Raw genomic sequence first — 24,884 nt, 5'->3', positions numbered from 1 at the left:
AAAAAGAAAAAAGAAAAAAAAAAGAAGAATAAAATACTTCAAACGTGCTATTAGAAAAGCTTAAATTTGAATTCCTGCACTGTTGCCTCACAGGAAGAAGGTCCTAAGTTCAATTCCACCATCAGGCAGGGGTCTTTCTGTGTGGAGTTTGCATGTTCTCCCCCGTGTCTGCGTGGCTTCCTCCCACAGTCCAAAGACATGCAGTTAGTGGGGTTAGGTTAATTGGAAACACTAAATTCCCCATAGGTGTGAATGGGGGAGTGTGAGTGCAGCTGGTTGTCTCTGTCTTTGTGTTAGCCCTGCGATAAACTGGCGACCTGTCCAGTCCAGCGTGTCCCCCGCCTCTCGCCCTAAGACAGCTGGGATAGGCTCCAGCGCCCCCCGCGACCCTGAAAAAGGATAAGTGGAAGTGGATGGATGCTTAACATGAACCCAAATAGTATAAACAAACTCAAAATCCACAGACCAAAATCAGGAACCATGACAAAGCCTGTATCAGTACTCTAGTTTAAGTTTCCCTTTAACACCTCAGGAAAAAACGAAAACGATGATCCCCTAAAGTCAGACAGGGCAGGAAAGAAAGAAAAAACTTTGCTGCAAGTAGTTGACACTTCCAAAAGAAATAGTAGGGAAAGACGTCGTCTCTGTCATCATACTTTCTAAATGCAGAGAGGTTTTTAACTTCATTTGAAGCTCAGTGATTTCTCGCCCGCTAAAATCTGTACAATGAAAACAGATTTTTAAAGAGAAGGATTTTCTCAAATTGCAATTTCCCAGCGGAGCTGCATGATAAATAATGTTTACCAACGGTCAATTACCATATCAAGGGATATTACTGGCTGAAGTGCAGTCATGTGAAATGAATAGGAAAGGAAAACGTTCCGAGGTTCACACGAAGGTCTCTTCCATTAAGGATCAGTGAGTTATAAAAGACTGGCAGGATTATAGGTTCTGATTTTCGTTGCAAATTTTCTGTTTACTGATGGAAAGGTGTCAAAAGCACATGTAATCCAAATACAATGATTGCCTGAGCTGTGATGAACACAGTCATGGTTAATAACTTTGCTTTCAAAATCACACATACCAGATTGAGTCTACCTTCTGTTCTTTATGTTTCCTGGCTGTGATTACAAAGTCTAGGTCCCACATCATGTAATCATCTGCAACCTTAATCAACATCATTTAAGTATGTCCTGCCTTTCATTGTGATTTGTGGTTTTCTAATCCATCTAGTGTGTTGTATCTCAGGGTACCCCCGCCTACCTTACACAATCCTGGGTTACTATTTATTGACAGACAGCCCAGTAATATGTGGTGGTGAATTATGTGTGCATTATTTCCTGAAGTCGCACTGATCACACATTGACTTTTTTTTTAATGTTAAATACAGTAATAAACAACAGTAACATTACTTAAATAACTGGGGTCCATAGAAAACTGCTTGGTAGTGGATGGTATACTTTGTTTAAAGTGTCAATAAGGCAGGGCAGTGACTTTGAGAGGATTGATTTCAGTTTGAAGAAAAGGTCATGTTTAATGACTTGCAAGTGGTTTATGCCAACCTTGATCCATTCCAATATTTGGCAAGTAAATATTAAATAGAACCTTGTTTAATCAAATTGAACAAAGATTTAATTAGAGAAGTTTTTTTTTTAAAAATTCCATATATTATACTCTCAGCACAAAAACTATCATTATTGTGCTCCTTTGTTTTTTGCATGTTGGATAAAGAGGAATATTGTTGCCAGAGAACAATCTGAAACCTTTTTTGGGTGCAACTAATGACAGAAATAACCAGAAAGCCAATACCATTTCACTCATATGACACCTAGAAATGAAATAAGCAACACCTATTTCATATCTATCACCAACACTTGCTTTGACATGACTAATTTCCATTGCGCCGTTGCACTTTGAACAAGTACAGACTAGCAGCGCTAATAGGAGAGTTTTTTTCGTGAACAATTATCTATTAAAAAACATTTATTCAATGAAACAAGAGAAAAAGAAAGAACATTTTCAAAGGTGCTTATTCAAATTTGTCTTTCTACCAGTAAAAACCTTGACTTGAATACTTTTATATTACCATCAGTGTACTAAAGACGGTACATTTTGTGCAACCAAAACAGATCCAGAACCAAGAAGCCAAAACTTGTTCACCTGTCATTTTTATAAAGCACAAATCAAATTATACGCGGTGATGTTGTTTCTATCTAATGAATGCAAACCATGAATTAGTGAGCTACATATACATATTAATGATTAAGACAATTAGTAAAACTCTCTCGAGCTGTCAAATAAGGCAGAGAATAGTTGATGAAATAAACTTTCTTCAGGGACCACTTTAGTGGTGTTGCATACAGAGGTACTTAAGGAGACTTTTATTTCTTGTTCCTAATAACTGGCACTCACCTTGTTGCTGTCCTCCATCTTTAAATATATTGATTCATCACAAGAATTGTGCCTCCGTCGAGGCTTAGGTTGCTTGGCTAGATTGTTTTAGACTTTTGGGATTCAAGTCAAGTGCTAAAGAGGAGTGTCGAGTGTTCTTATTTTTAATGAAAAGCACTTCATTAAAGATTTTTGGAACTTCACAATAGAGTAGATCTGGCTATCTGAATTCAACTGCTTATAAATCTTCACATTCAAACATGTAGTTTATACTCAAATAACAACTGATCAGACAGAAACAAATACATCTGTGCCGTCCTACCAGCAGTGTGATTCATCTGTGTGATGAGGCTGGTGAGCTCACTGCAAATAGACAAGCCAGGCAAGAAATATGAGTGCTTTTCACACTCAACAGCTCTCTTATAGAGACTATGTAGACTTTTCACATTTGAAAATAAACACAGATGTACCCATGTTATCAACTCTCTCTTTGTCATCTCTAAAACTTTGAGATTAACAGCAATTTAAATTAAGGTTGTTTTTGTTGTTGTTTTTTAGCAAACTAAAAGTAGGCACATACTTCATGTCTGAGTTAAAACATTTAAAGATGTGACACGGGATTCTTAAAAAAAACTAAAAAAAACCAAGTCTCCAGTGGCCCTAAGAGATGAGCCCAAGCCTAATAACTGAATCAGTCCACTGCACTTTAGGAGTGGGCCGATTCACTTTGCTTGTGTCTATGATATAATCATCTCAGGCACAAAGCTCTGGCTTTGAGCACAGACGCCCCATCCACCTGCCTTCTGTTTGAAGACAAACGGAAGACAGGTGGGACAGCCAATCACAATACAACTATGTTAAAGAGAAGACGAAGGGGCTAAAATGTCTTGTTTCAGACATAGGGCGACTGCCAGGCAGTGGGATTAGAGTGTGAATTAAATATAGCAGCCACACTGAATGTGGTCCAGAAGTCCATGAGAAGATGAAGATAAAGATAAAGAGAAGAAGATCTCGAAAAGTAGATCAGCCAAATTTTAATCAGGTCAGGTTTATCACTTTTATAGGCCCATTCCCAGAACTTTTTGATTACACCTGTTCGTCCATAACATGACCAAAATGTACACAGGAGGACAGAAAATGGAATTGCTGTGATAAGCATCATTCTTCTGTACAGCTCCATAGAGCATCTCAACATCATTATTTATTTTCAGTTATCCAGTGTAATAGTGCAATACTTCTTCCCCCCCTCACTATTCCTGTGTATACGCTTTGTTTGTTTACTTTTCCAGCTTCCATCAGTTTACTGTCTCCTGGGCAACAGTAACAACATCAATTGCTGGCAATGCAAATATTAAACTTTTCTCTTTGAATTTTTATGACAACACCTTACAGTTACTAGCTTTTACAACCTACATGACTGTAAACACTGACTGAGCCCAACTAGAGATATCAGTTATCATTTGCACTTACAGCCTCCTCGCAGTTGTTAAATGTGTGCCTGGCTTAAACAGGTCTGAGACAATACACACCTGCTTCAGCCTAAAATCTCTTTTTCCACTCATGTTAGGTCATCTAGAATCAGTCAGTCACACAGATATATCACAGAGACTTTCCATCATACCACTGCTCTATTTATAAGCCTCCCCATACACCAATCCTACTCTCCAGGGAGGTCATTAATTTGCCTCTCTGTCAGTGGTATGCCCCACAAAAAGTCCATCAAAACTTGCTGGCTGCTTATCTTTATGGCTACATTTGCTACATTAGAAATTATAGCCGCATGGATTCTCATTAGAAAGAGGTCGTTTAATTACAGTGTCCTGACAAATTTAAGAAGCACATGAGACAGATGACCCTTTTATTTTTCTCTTATGTTTCAGTTTCAGACAAAATTTAATTACACTCAACATTGTTCACACTCATAGCATTTTAAATCTGACAGCTCTGAAAAATAGGGCAAAGCTACCTTATCTTGGGGGAATAGCTCACTGTCGTGCATTACCTCCCACAGACAATCTACTTAGTGTTGCCACTCCACATTGTTAATACTCCATTAATATCTGTCTTCATTACTGCGCTTTGTTTCAAGAGTGCCAGATCTCTGGAGTGGAGATAAAGTGGTCAGTACTGTTTCTCTGATGACTTTAGGACACGCTGTCCGTGACTATTTACTCCCTGCTCCTGTCTCAGCATTGAAACTTTTACAGCACTGACCCCTTGACCTGAATACGCTCATATTGCACTTTGTATTTCAGGCACAGCGCCACGGTGGCCGTGAAAGGTGTTTAATGAACTGTCTTGTAAGAAGACAGTTGTGCTTGCCCATCAGCACTTATCCATCCTCCCAGTTTCTGCATCACTTTCTTATTTACAGCCATATCTCAGCTGGCTTTTGCTGAGCTAAGGCATTTCTCCTGAATTGAAAAGCCTCAGAGGTGTGAACAGTTCATCTGTATAAAGATATATCATTTGTTGATATTTGCATGCTATGGAGTGTCTGAAGAGCACAAAAATATTTCACCATAAAACAGCAGTAATCCCTGATACTCTCAGCCTGCTGATACACTAAATTTGACAGCAAACACAATGAGTCACATCTGAGGTAAAGGAAATGTTTTGTTAGTGTTGAAAGCAAAATTGAACATAATACACTAAAAATATTTTGGTTGCATGAATTAACTGCATCTGTTGGTCTATAACACAAGGCTTCTTTGTTGAAAACTGCTGGGAGTTAGACTAAATTCAGTGTTGATTTATTCAGTATTGATCAGCCAGCTCTTGAATAGAAACACTAAAACACAGAGAAAAGGTTTCATTTCCGTATTGTTAAATGATTATGCATTACTAATACTCTTTTCCATAGTTGATTAATTATTGTTAGAACCCCACAGAGCTCAGTTCTTACTCTCACTATGAGTCATGGACTGCAATGTATTTTTGTTTCTTATAGAGAACATATATAATAGACACATAGGAATATATGTAAACGAAAAGGTTGATTTACCAAAGGTAAAAGTACACCAAAAATCCTATAAAAATCGAACTCTAAGTTACTAGAGTTTAAAAAATGGAGTAAAATGCAATAAAGGGCAGTGCCCAAGAGTATCAAGCAGCTCAATGTAATATTAATAAGAAATCCCAAGCAATAATATAGGGTCATAGTTTAGGGTTTAGTTGTTGGGATTGAAACACAAGGGACCAGGTAGCTTGCAAACACGAGCTGTAAAAAATTTGCATCATCTCATACGAAATAGTGCTTAAAGACTGTGGCCTTATACCAAGAAGAGTAAAAAGGTATAGAAGTAGATAATGATATCAAATTATACTGACTGAAGCACACTGACTATTACTAATACTAATATCCTGTGAGTTAGAGACAGAAATTGACTGTATGGATAGGTTTTGGTTTTCTTTGCATTGTAAATAGAGGACGTAGAAGATGCACATTTGTCTGTTTTCACACAAAGAGGACTGTAATATTGGGTAATCATGCCATACATAATGTCTCTTAGCAAGCATAAATATCAGTGTCAAAAGTACAAAGTGAACTAATGAACACACAATAAAAACAACAAACTGTTCTGTCCTTGAACACTTTGACTTTGAGATTTTGAGAGTTTATCAGTAATGCATGTACTATCAGTAATGCATGTACAGTTGCTATTAGAGTTTCCCACATACAGGCTACTCAGTTAGGCAACCCAAGTATACCTGGTGACTTGTTTTCTTAATGCCTAGGAAGAAACTTCTTGTACTTGATCAAGCACTTTGAATCACCTTGTTGTTGAATTGTGCTATACAAATAAACTTGCCTTGCCTTGCCTTACCTGTGCTTGTTTTAAAAGATGTGTAATTACAGTGTAATAGATGTTACCCTGGAGCAATGTCCAGAGTGACAGCAATTGCAGTATAAATAACAGAATTGCCAGCCTTACTAATATAACTAGTTGTACTAGTAGTTGTAATTGCACTGGCAGTAGTAATTTTAATTAGAAATATCACATCCCAGTAGCACAGCAAGAAAAGGAAGTCTGACTTGACTAAAAAGTCTTTTATTCAAAAGTGACGATGCTTTTAATCATCCTTAAAATGAACTTGGCTAACATTCACCAATCAGAGGAGCAGAAAACATTACCCACCTTCCCTTCTGCCTCCTGGCCTCTGCTCGGATCAACTTTACACACCCATTTCATGTGTTTTGATATTAATTAAAAGCTATTTAAAATTTTCATAACTTTATAAATATATATTAGCCATTACGCTGTTACAAAGCCTTGTGCTCTGGTTCTGGGCTGTTTCTTAAACATACATGTATTCAAGAAAAGATAAAAAAAAAAAAACAATTTGTCATAGGATTACATTCAATGAATACAAATTCTCTCTTTTCAGTTACCTCAAAGCACTTCATATTGTCAGGTAAAGACCCTACAATAAACAGCAGTGTAAAATTATTTGGGGGCTAAACCAAAATTATGAATGGGGCTATACTGTCCAGAAATGTACACTTATTCAGTGCAGTAGGCAGGAATAAATAGCTTCTCTTGAACAAACTCCTTAATTACCAACGTTAAGGGTTACCAGAGTGCAAAACAAGCACACTTAAAGGTTAAAGGAGCAAGAAGTTGTCAACTAGTAAGTTTTTACATATTAATGGGATGAAATTAGATCAAAACTGTGTTCTTTGCTCTCTTTCAGATCTACACATGGCACCATAAGGCATGTAGTAATCAACCTTTTCAGATATCAGCACATGAAAGAGAGTGCATTGCTTCACCTCATCTGTCACACTCAACCTTAGTACTCTCTGTCATGGTCTCTACTAGTAAGCAAGAAATGACAGAAATATCTAATATGTCACTTCCGTGCTGGTTTTCCGCTGATGGGAATAATTAAGTCAGCGCCCTATCTCCTATCTTCTTCTTTTTTCCCCCTCAATTTTCGCAGGTGTTCCACTGGGCTTTTAATTTCCCTGCCTGATACTGTTTTACTTAGAGATGCTTGAACTTTGCTAGGTTGGCTTGCTGTTTGATAGAAGCGAGCTCCAATTTCTGCTCTTCACATCAACACCGCTTGTTTACCTTGTTCACTCGGGACAACTCTTTATGTTACACACTGGCTTCAATTTTGCTTGGCTTTTTATTTTGACTTTGAGAGCAAAACAACTGGGCACCAGCGGTCTCTCTGACCTCTATTCATCTCTAGTCCTCCTTCTGAAATAAGCCCTTTTATCCCCACTAGATTCCTTATTCCTCAATGGAAATGCTTCACTGACACATTTTATTACATGTTTACCCAGTTTCAAGGGTGATAAATTTGGCTGACTAAAGCATGCTGAATAAACAGAATATGCTTGCAGAGAAAGACCATTTCAGTATTCATATTTTCTGACCATTAGCAAGGAACGTGAAACTCAGTAATTGGCCAGCTGGGAAGTGTCAAGATGGAGCTTAAATTTGCAAATAGTCCCAAATCTACTGTATTTGTACTATTTGTATGAAATTTTAATATTGCTTGCATGTACATATGAGTAATACCTGCTCAGATACCTTGTTGTACTTTGTTGTTTAAGAGCATTCCCTGAGGGTGCACTACTGGGAGACACTCCTTATCAATATGATGAGGAAGATGGTTATGAAGAACTTTAGAATGCATTTACAAGTGTGTGATTATACTTAAATTGGATAATCTAAATCAGACCGACTAGCCTGAAAATAAAGCAAAATTACCTTAATATATCAGTACTGAACAATAATAAATAAATAATCACATTAAAAACCCTTAGAAGCAGTCATAATTAATTGATTTTTTATCTTTCATGCTAAAGCTGATAAGTACATCTAGTCTCGCTCAGTTTTCCATTCTGTTTCACTACTTCTCACACAGCTTGATTCTTGAAGCAGAATAACTAGAGGGAAGGGAATGAGAGCAGTGGTGAAAGATTTGGGAAGTACCCTCTGTAAATGGAGCTGATGAGATAATTTTGGGAGTGTCTTCCAGTAGTGCACCCTCAGGGAATGCTTGATTGAATTCCCAATGGCTTTAGATTGAGATGCACATAGGCCATCATAACATAATTTACATCTTAAATAATAAACAGAAATCATAGTTTCTACAAAAAGCTGTTAAATTTTGGTCTTCAAATTATTTGTTTTGAGATAATTGTGAGATGAGATAACTGCATAGGAGTTTCTTTAATTGCAAAAATGTTGCTCTGTTTTTCTGAATTAATGACATAAGTTATAATCCCCAAAGATGCTCTGTTGACTTGAAAGTCTAATTTCATGAGCAATAATGGCCCCACAATTAATGTACATTAGGGAGATGCACTGAGAGATACCGGCATCTTTAACTTATACAGATGGTAATGTTTGTCTCCCGGTGTTACAGGATATTCCTTGATCATTGGAACCAGGAGGGTTTCAGGATATATGATGATGCATGTAGAAAAAAAAAGAAAAAAAAAAAAAGAAATCAAGAGACAGAGATGCCTGTATCTCTCACTGTTTTAAAAGTAAGCCAAAAGAAAGTTGTATTGACACTGAGCAGGGGGACGTTTTCTCTTAGTTTCCCTGATAATTATCTCATTAATTCAGATTTTTGTTAAATGAAAAGATTTCTCTGAGTTTATTTGTCAAGTGAATGCATTACACATCCATAATGTGGTACTAATTTGCATATATTTTATTTCTACAGCCATGTTGGCAAAAAATACTTTAAGGTAAATGCTAATGAAATGCTAATATGGCATTGCAAAAAATATAAATTCTATAGTTGAACATAAATATTAAATACTATAATTTATGGCAGTTCCTCTATGAATGTCTGCAAAAATGAATAGCAATACATTGCAAATCCAGAGATTTAATCTAGACCAAAGTGACAGACCAAAAGTGCCACAGAGCACAGAGCAATGCTAGGAAAAAATGATAATAGCCTTGGTTTTCTTGTCTATTATGTATCATGAGTTCTTTCCATCTAGAACCAAAGCCATGGAACTGACAACATACATACAGTGCAGGTTTTTTATTTTCTTTAGAAAACTGAAAAAAGTATATACAGAAGTTACATATTCATTACAATGAACAATCAAACTAGCTTTTTTTTGGTGACTTTTTCTGATTGATCATAATACTTAAAAAATGGCAGCTAATTTTTCAAGTTACTGTTCTTTATTTTTTTTTTTTCTCATTTAGTCTTCCTTTCTTATAAAGGAATGTAATAAAACATACATTTCATGGTTATCAGGAAAAAGAATTGGTCAAATAAACCGCATTGAAATGAAATACTGTAAATGAATCACATTTATTTTAAACATGATATTTCCCTTCAGGTTATGGTTTCCTCTCAGGAAAACTAGATTTATTATGAACTCATTATTTTTAGTTAGCTCCATCTTCTTAGTCCGTTATCACCAGTTTTACTGCTAACACTGGTGTCTGTCACATTTGTGCCTCCTGATAATTTTTATGGCTGCTGCCAACAAGAGTTCTGAATACAAAAGCTTTAATGAAGTGTCTTGGGCTGAAATCCGTTTAGGTCATGATTCAGTGATGCAGAAGAATGAATTGGGCATATAATTATACAAAGAAGTTGTGAACTGGCCCAGAGGGACCGCCCCCCCCCCCCCAAAAAAACCCAAAAACAAACAAAACAAACAGTTATTGGCTCTCTCCCTGGTGTGGCTCCATCACTGGTGTGAAGCATTGCAGTAAATATTGAGTAGAGCTGTCCAATAATGATATTTTTTTTAATGCAGAAACAACAGGCATCACAATACACTGCAGGCCTGTACACCACTGACCTCATGGTCTTTAAGACACTTTTGAGATTGAGCGAGATCAGTGAATAAACTGAATACGATGTGACGTGCAAGACTTATTGTGAACCTTCCCAGAGATATTAAATCCATTTCTATCCCAAGGCACTGCTAAGAATATCCCTTTTTCACTTCACTGATGTCTTCTGCACCAATGCAGTATGTATTAGTTGCCTTAGAAGAGGAGACAGAGGAGAGCACCAGTTCAGGATTGCTGAATACAAAAGGGATATCCATTGTGCTAACTGTGAAGACACCCAGACGTTTCATAATATTACAATTTTTAACATCTGTTCTACATCTTCCAGAGCTCTCATAAAATACTCTGGCTTTTCATAGCTAGGCAATACTTGATGAAGCATCAGTTAGGTATTTTGATCACACATTCATCTTTTTTATGTGGTTGTTAATGCTGGGGTTATCATGCTAATTCATTATAACCCAGGGGAAGATTAGTCAAAACCTGAGCATTATTTGCACTTTATACAACTTCCTTCAATTTTTGTGGTAAACAAGTGCATTGTTGTTTATGCAATGAGTCATTAATCACAAATGTCATTTAGTTCAAATCTCACAACATGCTCAACCTTTAGTTGAGCTCATTTGCATGTTTAACGCAAGTAATAATTCAATTTGTAATGAGATAATTAATCACAGTTGCCACTGCTCAAATTAATGATTGCCACTGCTTAACAAATAGAACAAAAGCCATGTGTAGGAACACAGAGTGCCTTTCGAAACAGGGAGTAAACAACAAGTGAGGCCCATCAAATATTTAATTTGGCTGCAAGATTTTTCGTATTGTTTTTGCTAAGGCAAAGTATGAAAAATTAGCTACCTATTTTGACAAAAGGCTGCAAATGGAGTGGAACGGCCCACCTCTGCAAGAATGGGAAATACACTCTTATCTAGTATTGCCTGCCTGCTCTATTTTTTTTTTCAGAGATACAAAGATTTATGCAAACTGTAACAATGCAGAAATAGCCTCTGGCTACTGTTTTGCACTGGGTTTGGTGTGTTTGTGCATCTATGGGTTTTACACCCAAGCGTGTTTGTACGTGTGTGTGTGTACGCACATGCACGAGTGAGTGGGTGCTTGCATGTGTGCATGTGAGTTTCGAATTGAATAAACGAACAATGACAAAACGAGTTGTGTAGACTGGTTTGTATATCATGTCAGATCCAGGGCTTTCACCACTGCAAAACCTGTAAATCAGGTCCTGGAACACTAAAATAGAAAGAAATGTTTGGTTCTAAAATGCAAACCAATTAGTGACACTGTTGCTAGTTATGGTGCAAAATAAAGTCGAGCTTAGAAAGTGTCTTGCAATTAATCTATTAAACTAAAAATTAAAAAATTCTAAATTTTGTTGATCTCCATAAAGTATTCAGGTATATAGAAGCCCCCCATATTGCTCCACTCTACTATTTTCAAAAGCTGTTTCCCCATAACAACTTTATGCAACCTTGCACTGTGGAGCAGCCCAGTGTTATTTTTAATTACCTTTGGGTTCTGCAGGAAACAACTAACCTGGCAAAAATTGGAAAGATTTATGCTGTAAGGTTTGGCTCCTTAACATAAAATACTGGCAACTCTAATTCTCAAAAATTAACCTACGAACCAGTTCCTACATTTCTTGGCTATCAGCGACAGCATGGAAAAATTAGTGATAGCCCAGGATGTTATAAAGGCAGTGGAAGTATTCTACACTAACATATGCAGGAATTACTTCCGTACTTGTCTGATGTTTTATTTAAATGTAATTTTCTTTAAAACAACTTCCTTAAATTCAGCATGATTAAATATTGATTAGCTGTCACAGATTCAGCTCATAAGTTTGTGGTCATAATTTCTAGGAGAAATGATAGAGGGCGTCCAGTTTGATGGTCTGATGATCAAACCTTTGATTTTCATGTGGTCCAGGTGGCTTCAAAGAGTAATGACCTCCACCTTGCACTCGAGAGTTTTGCAGCCAAGTGTGGAGTGGCTGGGATGAGAATTGATGCTTCCAAATCCAAGGGCATGGTTTTCAGTCAGAAAAGGCAGTTGCCCACTTCAGATCGCAGATGAGTTGCTGCCTCAAGTTGATGGGTTTAAGTAGTGTTCATGAGAGTGGAATGGGAGATTGACAGATGGATTAGTGCAGCATCTACAGTGATGCAGGTGCTGTGCGGTTCTGTTGTGGTGAACTCATGGCTGAGCACGCAAGTAAAGTTAGCGATTTACTGGCAAATCTATATTCCTATCCTCACCTATAGCCACAAATTATGGGTAGTAACTGAAAAAAGTAACTGATCATTGAACCAAGGAAGGGAAGCAAGTTACTTCTGAAGGTTCTGGAGCCATCATCAAAGACTGGCTAAGGAGCTCATTTATTCAGCAAGTAACATGTAACATCATATGAGACCATTGTTTCATCTGCCTGCATCATGACATTTTTCACCTTCTCAAAAAAAGTGTTCTGGATGTGGTGTTCAGAGCTGCCTACCATCAAAGCCAGAAACGTTGAAATGTTATAGATGACCAAGTTGATCATACAAACAATTGATCTTTAAGGTACACGCTGTTTATGTATCTTTGGTGAACCATACAGACTTGGCGTAGCTTCCCCTGGATATGACCTGTAGTATGAGGTCCAGTCAATAGCATTGTCTTGTTCTAACTGCCTCAGACAATCTTGTTTCAGCGGCTCGTAAGTATTTTTTTCACTGAGCATCGACAAAATTGTCAATTGTCATTGATCAGGTTGTTGATCAATCGTCATTACAATGTATTTATTAACAATCATGAAACTGAGCTCACAGCCCATTATTTGTCAGTGGTGCTAGTTTCAGTCATTATGCAAATGTGCTGTTACTTCTCCCACTGAAAACGTTATGTCGAGATGAACAGAATCAACTTTTTGGGATTTCCTTACCTGGATGACTGAGCATGCATCAAGACACATTATTTTGTGTTTCCACATTATTTAAACTAAGATTGGCTCATTGCTTACAGGTTTTACGTGGGCAGCACGTTTCGTCATAAAATATATATGTTGAATATGAAATACTCATAACTTCAATCTCAGTATTATCAGTATTCACCCATGTAATTCACATAAAGCACCTTATCATACGGAAACAATATACATTATACTATTTGAGCCTAGTATATAACAACACGGGTGGTGTTGTATAAATCAATGTAAGGTTAGCAGCAGGTGAGACGGCTTCATTCAAACTTTAAGACAAAAAATCAGAACGTTTTATATAAAGCAATGTGAGTTATCAATGGACTCTTCCTGTGAACTGAAGCTAGGAGCAGTGCCAAAGTATTCTTACACAGCTCTTAATGTCTGTTTTTGCTTCCATCTCCTGAGAGCAATGAGTGCCCTACTGGATAGAAATGTCTGACAGTTTCTGTCTATCTTGAGATTTTCAGTGGTCTGAATCTATAAGGATTTTAGAGTATATTAAAATTACAAATACTGAGATGCTAGCAAGCTAATCTTGCAGGTGTTAGTTGACAATGGCTTTAATTACCTTGCTGCTGATTGGACTTGCCAGTGCCATTTTTTCTTTAACATTCTAGCTGCTCTAAATCCAATTAAAGTTTCTTTTAAGCAGGACTTTTTTTATTATTATTGCATAACACATTTTTTTCCTGTGTATTCATTTTTTTATGACAGAAACACACAAAAAACCCAATTTTTAAAATTTATTTTTAAAAGATAGTGTTTTTATATCTTTTATCCAAGTAAATGATGGATGGGTAGACAGATAGTTTCACATCAGCATTTACCTCATTTACATCAGACCCATGCAAGACAAATACAAACACACACAAAAACAACATTCATGTTTGCTCTGACCACTTTGATACGAAACTGCAGACTGACTAAACTGATCCATATCAAAATAAAGCAAAACAGACAGTGGGGATTTTTCTCTAGTTTCTCTCCACTCCTACTGAAACCAAAGCAGTTAATCTGGGGGAAATACTGTTGCCGAGGGTGAAGGGTTACAAAATTTCTTCAGATAATTACCCTCATTGTTAAGATTCTATGTAAAATTGAGTTAGTAAAAGGCAATACAGAGTCCGCTTATATGTTGTTGAGAAAAATACTTGGCAAACTATAAAGAGTAGAAGTGATTAAGCACCTGTAGTATCGGATCTGATTTTGATCCTGGGCACAAGCATCTATGTGGAGCTTGCATTGTTCTCTTTATACTCACTATATTGATCTCAGTAACAATGGGTGGAAAGATCTCAGCGGGCTTTATGACTCAGCAGATTCGTCCAGTAGTTATTCACAGGGTCAAGCCAAGCTTTATAGATAACGTTTTTTTCCCCTGGCAGGAAAGGTGTCTTAATGATAAGAAAAGTAACTGAATATTAGAAAGCATATAAATGTCATTAGCACAGCAATATCTGTCACTAAGCATGACACTACTGCTTAACATACCATTGGCTAAGAATGGAAATCTACTATGACAGGATTTACTGACTGGATGCTTCACCTTGGATGACATCCAGTTTTATGTTCAGCTATTTTTTAATTGAAGACTACAGCTGTATGCCTAAAGGTGCTATGTCTCTCAAGAGCATCTGTGAAACAACACAGTAACTACATTTACAAAACTCTTTATATGCAGGTAGAGTCAAAAGTGTTTTGCAAATTAGAGACAACAGCACAATTTAGGGAATAGCTGGAATATGGAAACTAGAAACTTTAAAATAAAAGCTGTGCCTTTTGAAATACGACCATTACTTCGAGAGGGAAATGTTCTCCCTCTCTGGTTTGCATTTCCCTTTTTCAAGTGTCACTGCGCCTTCCATGTAAATTACAGGTGATCACACCAATCTGCCTCCAACCAAAGCAATCAGAAGGAGGTTTTTGGTACAAAAATTTATGACCAATTTCACCGAGCAACCAGTCATTCTCTAGTTAGGGAATACACTGATTGGTTGGCCATAGTTTTTCCAAAGGGTCTCATGGCCTGTGTGACCGAGGCCTAAAATGAAAATCAGATTATATCAGCTGTAGCTATCTAGCTAGATAGCTGAAGACTTGTCTGAGAATTACATAAAAAGTTTTATGCCATAATAATATATTTTAGACTAATTTTCTAGGTAGACATGAATTACATCAATATATACTCTAAATTCCAGTCATAATTCCCACACATCAAATATATTTGTTCTCAATTAGTGTCCTTTATTTTCTTATTTTAATCAGTACATGTTTTGCTAGTTTATAAGAATTGCCTTGGTTTTGATTACGAAGCTAGTTTCAGCCACTCCCTTGTTCATAAGAGGTCAACACAGTGCATACATAAACATGTACATACATGCATTTTACATACTTATTGCTCTTTCTGACACAAGCTCTAAGGGATTTGTGTCCATTAGCTAATGAACCAAGCATGCTTACATAAGGTTTATCACCTTTTTTGTCATGTTTTATAGTGAAAAAATGTATTTAGTTTTGGAAAAATAAGTCATCATTAAATCTTGCATATTATATCATGAATATAAGTGTTCATTTAATTAATATCTATTGCACCTTTTAAGTAAACATAAACTGTTCATAGGATTCTGGTGACAAGTTAATTAGACGACGGATGTTTTTAGTTGAACTTAGTAGTTAAACCTGCAAATGTATCTGGAACCATTGTTTTTATCTTATTTTTCGCTTCTTGTTTTCTTCGCTTAGTGAAAATACATTTTAATAATACATCAACACCTCGTACACAGTAACACCAATCCTAAATATGGACTCTTCCTGTGAACTGAAACCTTTTTTCTGCTTTCATAGATAAAAAATATACTCCTTTTACATTTTCATAGGAAGTATTTGCAGAAACATTTCCAAAGCCCGACTAAAGCTTTTGATTTTTCTTCCCCAGCAAACACTGTAGATGTATAATATTTCTGTACAGTTCTAATGAGCATCATTACTCCTGCATTGATGCAGTGCCAAATGAGCTCATTGAATTTTTAAAAAGGCACAGTTATTTAAAGCAAGTGATTTGAACATTAAATCTGCATCAAATATCTTCTTGAGACTCACATCACAGCAATTAAACATATTTCCTAAGCCCATTAGACATTAAATGGATAGTGGTGGGGTAGGGTAGGTGCTGATTAAAAGAGCTCTATAAACTTGGAGAGGAGGGAATAATGTACTGGCATTCTCTATACTGACTGAATCACAAAAAGCTCATCTGAGAGGACAGCAAGTTCAGCCGCTTTCATCTCAGCCTGAACAGATGGTAAGTGTACACAGCATTACTAGAACCAAGTCATTTTTAAACAACCTACTAAGATCTTTATCACTGAATGTGTTTACGAGTGTAGTAATCCATGCTGAATTCATCTGCTCAGAGCAAACCCCTTTCTTATGTCAAAACCCCCATCAAAGCGCCACACATCACGTTTGTATTTTTTCTCCCGGTATCTTTGATTCACTGGAGGTACATCAGGCGGCACCTGTGCCGAAGAATTTAATTTCTTCAGCGGATGCTAAGAAGCGACTCTGTTCTATTAGAGGGAGCACACTGTTCAGGACCATCGCTGTAGTCCAGTGAGCAAGAAATCTTGGCAAGACAAACACGACAAGCTCTGCCTCTCCTGAATCTTGACAGAACGCTGAAATTGTGTGATTGTTACAGGAGTGAAAATCCCTCAGGTGAAAAATACAACACCGTAGCTTCACAGCACCTCACACTTATTTGGCAGATATGAGTCTGGACATGTCACAACAGCACTGCAATACATGGGAACAGCAAAATTAAAAGACCTTCTTTGAAATCCAATTTTCATATACTATTCATAAGATCCATATATGTTATTGTTTTCTGCTATAAGACTTCCTCAGTTCAGCAAATTAGCTTCAAAATTGGCATTTTATCTTTAGAAAATTAGCTTTTTATGTCAGCTTCTTCTAAGAAGACTGAACATCAGTTGGAAAATACAGTAACAGCATAAGCATAAATAGCAGGTACGGCCATAAATGTCAGCAGGAGATGGTTGATTAGATGCAATCTGAGTTTTAAATGAAACATCTGGAAAACGAGCTTAAAAGAGACAGGATACTATAAGGCAGATGCCAGAGGCAGTATGATACATGTGTTATCACCTCATATTTTATTCTGGAAGGACATACTGTACTAGGAAAATTATTAAGATATAACATCTATCACTCTGACACATGACTCGGGGAGCAAATTTGGGGTGTGAATGGCTAAAAAGCTCATTTTCGCTGTATGTTAGAGCACTAAAATAATCTCAAACAAGGCATAATTAACACCTTCCAAACACCTTTGTACAACACTTAACTTTCATCCTGCTGAATCTCGCCTGTCGTCTCATGACGTCAAAAGAGTGAGAGACAAAAAAAATATGATTCACACGATTAATTTTTCCAAGAGGGAGAGAGAAACAAAGGTGGAAAAAAAGAGAAGAGAACAGACTTAGTGGTTAAAAGTACACTGACCTGCTTATGTTACAGCAACAAAGTGCTGCCAGTCTGCAGGGTGCAGACTCAATAGCCAAATACTACAACAGGGCAGAAACACATGTAAGTCACATGTTAGTCTCTAACATTTATTCAGTGATCAGAGCTTGTGAGGCAGGGCAGTTTCTACAAGCAATACTAACTTGACACAAGACAAGTGACATAGAAATGCTCTGAAGACAAGACACAGTGTGATAACATGCAACACACACAGACAGTCCATTATAAACCAACACAGACTTCCCTTTTCTGCATGTTCTCCTCTTTGAAGAAAATCAACTTAACAAGGCTGTATTGAGTGGCTCGCTTGCTGCATCACAATTCACTTCCTAAAGCCAGGTCTGCACAGAATACAGTCTTAAGTACAGATTTAAGGCACCTCTCGTTCCAGTTTTACCAACAAAAAACAAACGAACAAAAGTAAAGTCATTGTGGAGTAAAATGAGTTGCAAGGAGCTGTAGGTCACGGGCACAGATTGAACAGCTGTACTCCTAGCACAGGCTGCAGCTACAAGCAGGGCGCACAGTGGAAGCAGAATCAGTGCAACGCTGCAGCTGACCACATCAAAGGCCTCAGCTGTGGGAAGTAAGGGAGAGAGGAAGGGACAGTATGACTCCCACAGCAGTCTTACTCCAGTTTGTGGAGCAAATATTGGTAAAACAGGACTTTCAGCTGGTAACGTTTACTTTCATGTAGCACTGTCAGAACACAAGCGCATCAGAACATAACTATCCACCTATAGTCCTACTTCTTAACATAAACAATTTTTTAAAAAGCTATCTTATCATTAAGTTAAAGCAGTAACTAATTTATGTTCTTAAATATTACATGGTTTTAAGTGGTTGGTGTCAGGTTATCCCTCCATCTGTGCATCCTTTCATGTCATTAGGAATGCTCAAGAGTGTCATGATTTGTTAGACTCCCCAGAGCTACGCTGAGGTCCCATGGCACCCCAGCATAGCATTCAAACAGTATTTGGAAAGAATGACATTTTATTCAGGTGTCAGTCAAATTCAGATATTTTTACCTCCTAACTTGTCACTGAAAATGAATGTTTTTTGCAGTTAATCTTTATTACAATAGAAATGTATTCACTTATTATAATTATAAAATTATGCAATATCGCATTGATTTGTCAACATTAGGATCTTTTGGTTGTGTATTATTTTATTATCTTGACATTTTGTGTGGGGTTTTTATGTAAAATACTTCCTGTATTACGACTACTTAAATAGGCAGAGCTGACCTTAGGACATGCGCTCTACTTTGGCACTGGATGTAGGAAAATGTAATTAAACACTGTTTTGGCCTTCAGCAAATGTAATGATGCTTTTTGCATCTACAAGCCGATTCGATCACAATGAGGGAAAAATGGAGCAACATTAAAAGAGTGTCCATATTTGAAATGGACCCACATTACTGAATGCCATAAAATCTGGTCAGTTAACTTTCAAACTGTGCAGCACAGATCCTATAAGAAGATCACACAAGCTATGACAGCCACAAATCTGAAATAACTTGAGCAAGCAAAAGTTGAGACGAAGAGTTTTCTGCTAGAGGCGGCAAAAACACTTGTGTAGTGCAACTAAGAACAAAGATACATTTCGGAAGAGACGCATGTAGAGACTCTGAAAATTGCACTTGCCAGTATAAGCTCTTATTATGTGTCCTGGATGTTTTAAAGGATATTTATTAAAGAACATAATCATTTCTTTTAATAACTATCTCAAGATAAACCAAAGCTGTTTCCATCACAATAATGAACTTGACTTCCTTTTGATTATCTTCCCTCTACTGAGCTACACCCACACCTCGTTTTCTACTTGTAAACTATACTAGGAAACAATATGGTAATCATTACTAAGAAACAATAATATCTTTATGGAAACTGACAAGAACATGGGGTATTATTTCAGCTCTGGAGACAACACCTTTGCTTTTGTGCTTATATGTTTTTCAACACCAAAATAAATCTTGCTGTGAAGTCATGAAGAGATTAGTGTTGCTTGACTGGTGTGGAAAATAATTTTCAGAAAGTATTGTAGCTAAGCCTGTGATCATCAGGACTATTTAAAGCAACAGTGTGCGAACTGCCAAGGGAGAATAATCTACAATGAGTACATGAGAGATATCAGCAGCTGTTAGGTGTCATATTATTCAGCAGTTTGTTTTTTTGTACACAAAACTGTGTGGAACCTTTTTGCTGTATATATAATTAATTTGCACAAAGTATATTATTTATATATTTCATCATGCATAACCATCACATTTCTTGATCTTCTCTTCCTCTCTCGCAGATCCCTCAGGTGAGCTACGCTTCTACAGCTCCAGAGCTGAGTGACAACACCCGCTACGACTTCTTTTCCCGTGTGGTGCCTCCAGACACATACCAGGCACAGGCGATGGTGGACATTGTCAAAGCTATGAACTGGAACTATGTCTCTACTGTCGCTTCAGAGGGAAACTATGGAGAAAGCGGGGTTGATGCATTTATTCAGAAGTCCCGAGAGGACGGTAAGTCCTTCTTCAAACATTTCCACAAGCATCCCCAGGTATTTAAAATTATGTTAAAGTGGTTCTCGTTTTTGAATCTCATTTTGTCAACCACCAAAAGTGTTTCCGTTTGAGTGAGAAAGAAATTCAGCCTCTGAAGTCTGAAATTGTAAACAGTATGATATTTAAAACTTTTTAAAAAACTGCTGACTTTAAAGATTGACTTTAAACATGATCATTTTCACACAGAAGCTGGTTTTGTTGCTGTTGCATTATTCTTTGTGTTGCGTGCTATTGAGAGATGTTCATAAAACAGGGTGAGGTTTGAACTGGTTATTTCGATTTCTTAAACTGAATTAATTGCTGTCAAAATGATCTGAAAATAGTTCTCAGACAGGATCAAGAGTCTGGCTTCAATTTTCTTGTTCTGGCTTTACCACTAACTAGCTGATTATCTTAAGCAGAGATGGCTAATGGCTAATGCTGTAAATTTGAACCATTTCAGTGAAATCTGCGTTTGCAACTGTTATCTCCATGGAATAATATGAGCTACACAGGTGTGCAGTCAGAGCACTGAGGGAATTAATTTTGATTATCAAATTCTGAGAAGGCTCAACAGAGTGGCAGTGAACCTGCAGAGCTAGCCTGAGGCATCATAAGGAGATAGCACTGCACAGTGCTGGGAATACAGTCAGTTTGGTGCAGCAAGCTGCCGGTACACAGTCAGCCTGACCCCTGAACTTCTTCTGTAGCAGAATGTAATCACTACAGACATGTCCAGTACTCTCTGTGCCACTGCGTCCATTCAGTTTCTGCCAGATTCAAGCTGCTGCCTATCATCAGTCTTCCTGGAAAGGCACCGACAGCAGAGCCCCCTGTGTGTCCGGCTCAGCTACCTCTTTGAACAGTCCACACAAAGGGGGAATCAAAGCCCCACAGGGAGATTTAAACTTTTCCTCTTCTTTTTTGGAAAATAATGTTTTTTCCCCACATACTTTAAATTATGTGTTTAATACTACTTAATACTGACCTTGCACATACACTGTATCAGCTTAAAAAAACATATTACATCTTTTAAAATCCCAGACTACACATAAAAAGAGGCAATGAGTTCTGAAGTCATGCCAAGAGTGGAATCATGCTCTAAATGAATGGAAAACGAATCTCAGAGAAATGTTCTTGCACATGATAATATGTTGAGCACAAGCTGGTGTAAATGATTAGCTTCAATGTGTTAACTTAAAATAGGTTTTTCCTATATTAGAAAAACCTATTTTATAAATCTTTGGGATTCTGAGTTTATGATATGAAACATAATGAATAAAACCTGTAATTTATGTCATGTGAAATGAAATTTTGAATATACTAACATATACTTGATAATATACTGAAAGAATCTTAAGTAATCCATGATCTATATTAATCTACATAATCAAAATGATAGCCTTCTGAAATCTTATTTTTTGGGGTTTTTTTTTTTTTTTTTACACCATCTTGGTTTAACTGAAACACTTTTTATTAACAGCTGTCATATGAAAAACAATATAAACAGTCTTGAGGCTACTTTGCACTGTCTTGAGGAATCCATTTCCACTGTTGCCACATCTTCAGTGCTCAAGTGTAATCTTGTTTTGCATCATTCCCGAAGCACATTAACAAGTCTTTTAGGAATATTGGTACTTCAGCTGGAACCTGAACCACATGGTATGGGCAAGCATTCTGTTTCTCAGAGGGAACAGACAGGTTTATCAGCTAACAGCCTATCAGAACTGTCATTCTGCTGCTTCAGATTTCAATCTATATCTTTTAACTTTCATCGGTAGAATTGCTCTCAATCACTCTTTGTCGTAAAAACAGTTCAAACACTGAGACAACTGGCTCATTTATCAAATACACTACAATGATAGAAGACAGGCTATCACAGTGGAACAGACAATAGTCTAGAGCAATGATTGTTTTAAACAACTGTAATAACTGATAACAACTGATAATTTGTGAACAGACATTACCTGAACTGGTAAAATGCTATTATATCAACATTTTTTTTAGGCCTAAAGATTAACTAACCTGTTCCAAGTTGGTTATATTCAAGTTGCGTTCAACTATCATTGTTCTATATATCCATGTATATGCACTGATGTAGATCTACAGTACCACTTGTGTTTAAAAAAAGAAGCGTTTATTCTTATATAAATGTGAATTCTTTGATTCCTAGTCTTGTGTACTTTGACGTCACATATACACATATATATGCATATATTATACTCACACACACACACACACACACACACGTATACATATATATATATATATATATATATATATATATATATATATGTATGAAAAGTCCTGTCAAGTCAGCCCATCTATATGCTTTAAATTGGACTGCGGCAAAACTTTTACATGTCTGCTTTTAAAGAATTGTTGAATCCAATCCTTTGGTCCAGTTCAGGTCTTTGAGTGATTATGTGAGCGAGACAGACAGAGGAGAAGCAGACAGCTCTGTCAAAATCAAATCCACAGGTATTTGGTTGCTAAATGGGTTCTGCAGTTGTCTGCTCACATAATAAAACAGCCAGATCACAACTGGCCAAATGTTCTGTCTCATTAAACAGCCAAAGGCCATACTGAGCAACAGTCTCCCCTGCCTAATGTCATCGTGGCCCTTTGCTGTGCTGTTTTGTGTGGAGAAAATCAGCTTTTTTCTCTAACATTTTCCATGCTGAAGGAGGTTAAAAATAAAGTGTAGTCCTATTGAATAAAAATGAAAATATTTTTTTATTAGGCTTACACAATCACTGGATTCATAAAACTTCAATTACTAGAATTAGTTGTTTATTCTGTTAAAACAACAAAACCATCAGGTTTCATACATAAAATCTGAGTAGAATTGAAACTTATGCCCAGTACTACTTTTTCATTGAGAATATTGCTAATTATGATGTTGATGAGAATCAGGCAGTTGTGTTGACCCTCAAGCTGTATGATGTTAAGGTCCTCTTGTCAACACGCTCCAGATGTTTCTGTGGTGTGGTTCAGACAGTTATATCTCTACTGAGTCCTGAGCAAGTTTCAGCCTCATAAATGGATATTTATAATTTTTCTAGCAGTACCCTGCTGTTTTATGATTCTGTTTAAGACTAGCTGGAGGACAACTGTAAAAAGTGCCACCATAATGCGACAAAAAGTAGTCCGGCCATTTATATATCTGCAGAGCTTTACTGTATCTTTGTTTGCTTCCAAGCAAAATAGAAGTGAACGAATGCATTGCTGTTTGGTATTCAAAGGAGTGTAAGTCCTGGGATTACTTGTGTGTGTGTGTGTGCGCGCGTGTGTGTTGGATGATTTGGTAGAGCTGGAAGCAGCGGCACAGGTGCTAAAGTGTTGTGTTAGATGTTTGATAACACAAGGTCCTACTGTGAAATAATCTGGTATCATTGATCCAAGCTCACTGAACTTTCAAGAGGAAACTGAATTAAACTGATTTCACACAGCATTTGATCAGACTGGCTGGACTTATCAGAAAGGAAATAACCTTTACTGTTTCTGTGAAAGCAAGCATGAACTACAAGCGGGTGAGCACAACTAAGAGATCCTCAAGAATGGGCATGCATTTCACCTAACCTTGGCCTTCTTTGTACAGTAAGATGAGAACTGAGTTGAGATGGGTTGAAATGCTTCTTGTGGTTCCAATAGCAGAGCGGTTAGGGTATATACCACATGTGTGCATATCCCTTTATTGATGTAACCACTGATCAAATATCTCCCTGGGGTCATTTGCTGTGTGTTATCCTGCTGGTCTACCTCCCTCATTTCCTGTCACTATGCCACTAACAAAATAAAGGCCAAATTCTAAAAGGTGCCTTAAAAACAGCTTCAAATGACAGCATCGTTTTAGTATTACTAGGCAAAATTTACAACTGAATCGAACAAAATTCAATTTCACAACGAACTTCAAACTGACTGTTCAGTTTCACATGAAATATCTAGACTTTCTTCATCAAGTAGGAGTCTCCTATATTCAGTTTTAACAGCCTCTTTAGAGTTCTGCTTCTGTCGCAACAAATCAAAGAATAACACTCTGCCAATGCAGGGCAATACAGGTAAATGCATGCGATTGTTTACTACATGCCTAATGACGCTAATATACAAGAAGACCAATCCTTTCCAGATGGCCCAGAAGTCTGAAATCAAAGTGAAGATTATAGAATATACACAGCTGCTAATGCTAATGGTCAAAGCTCCTTTGACTACGATGACCTGGATGACTGAGAACCTTCACAGACCTATGTTTGTTTGTTTTTACTGTGTTAAAAAAGTCATTTCCAGTAGCTTTTCCAGTAGTTTGCATTTATTGCATCTAGTGCATACAGATCATCTACGCAGTCAAAACCATATTGCATACATATCAGCTCTCCTTTCAGCATCTACTACTTCCAACATTTTTTCTTCTTCAAAAAGGCATCATGAAGTCAATTTTTAATAACCACATAACACATTTGCAAATCCTTCTCTCACTTTGGTAATACAACCTCTAAAAGAGAGGTACATTTACTGTTCTATCATTCAAACATCATGAGTATTTCTATATCCTTTCTGGGGTCCAGGTAATTTCACTGTAAGATTCTTTGGGATGATTCATGTATAATTGTGAAAGTAATCAATAGAAAGTTAAAGACCT

The 24,884-nt window shown here is 37.0% G+C and overlaps 1 protein-coding gene across 3 annotated transcripts in view; it reads left to right on the top strand.

Moving 5' to 3' along the window:
- The window catches only part of LOC146550755 (metabotropic glutamate receptor 4-like), a 200,378-nt gene that overhangs the window by 111,907 nt on the left and 63,587 nt on the right, over nt 1-24,884 (top strand). For all 3 annotated transcript variants that reach the window (XM_085261072.1, XM_085261071.1, XM_085261073.1), the window contains one exon: nt 20,008-20,224. In XM_085261072.1, coding sequence (XP_085117198.1) covers nt 20,008-20,224 — 217 coding nt within the window. The remainder of the gene's footprint in view (nt 1-20,007; nt 20,225-24,884) is intronic.

The sequence above is a fragment of the Mchenga conophoros genome, linkage group LG20 (assembly GCF_057382185.1).
Source record: "Mchenga conophoros isolate Kocher_MC1m ecotype Shallow Benthic linkage group LG20, M_conophoros_male_GT1.1, whole genome shotgun sequence".
Classification (NCBI taxonomy): domain Eukaryota; kingdom Metazoa; phylum Chordata; class Actinopteri; order Cichliformes; family Cichlidae; genus Mchenga; species Mchenga conophoros.
Note: the sequence above shows the minus strand (reverse complement) of the source record. Positions and strands in the feature narration are given on the sequence as shown.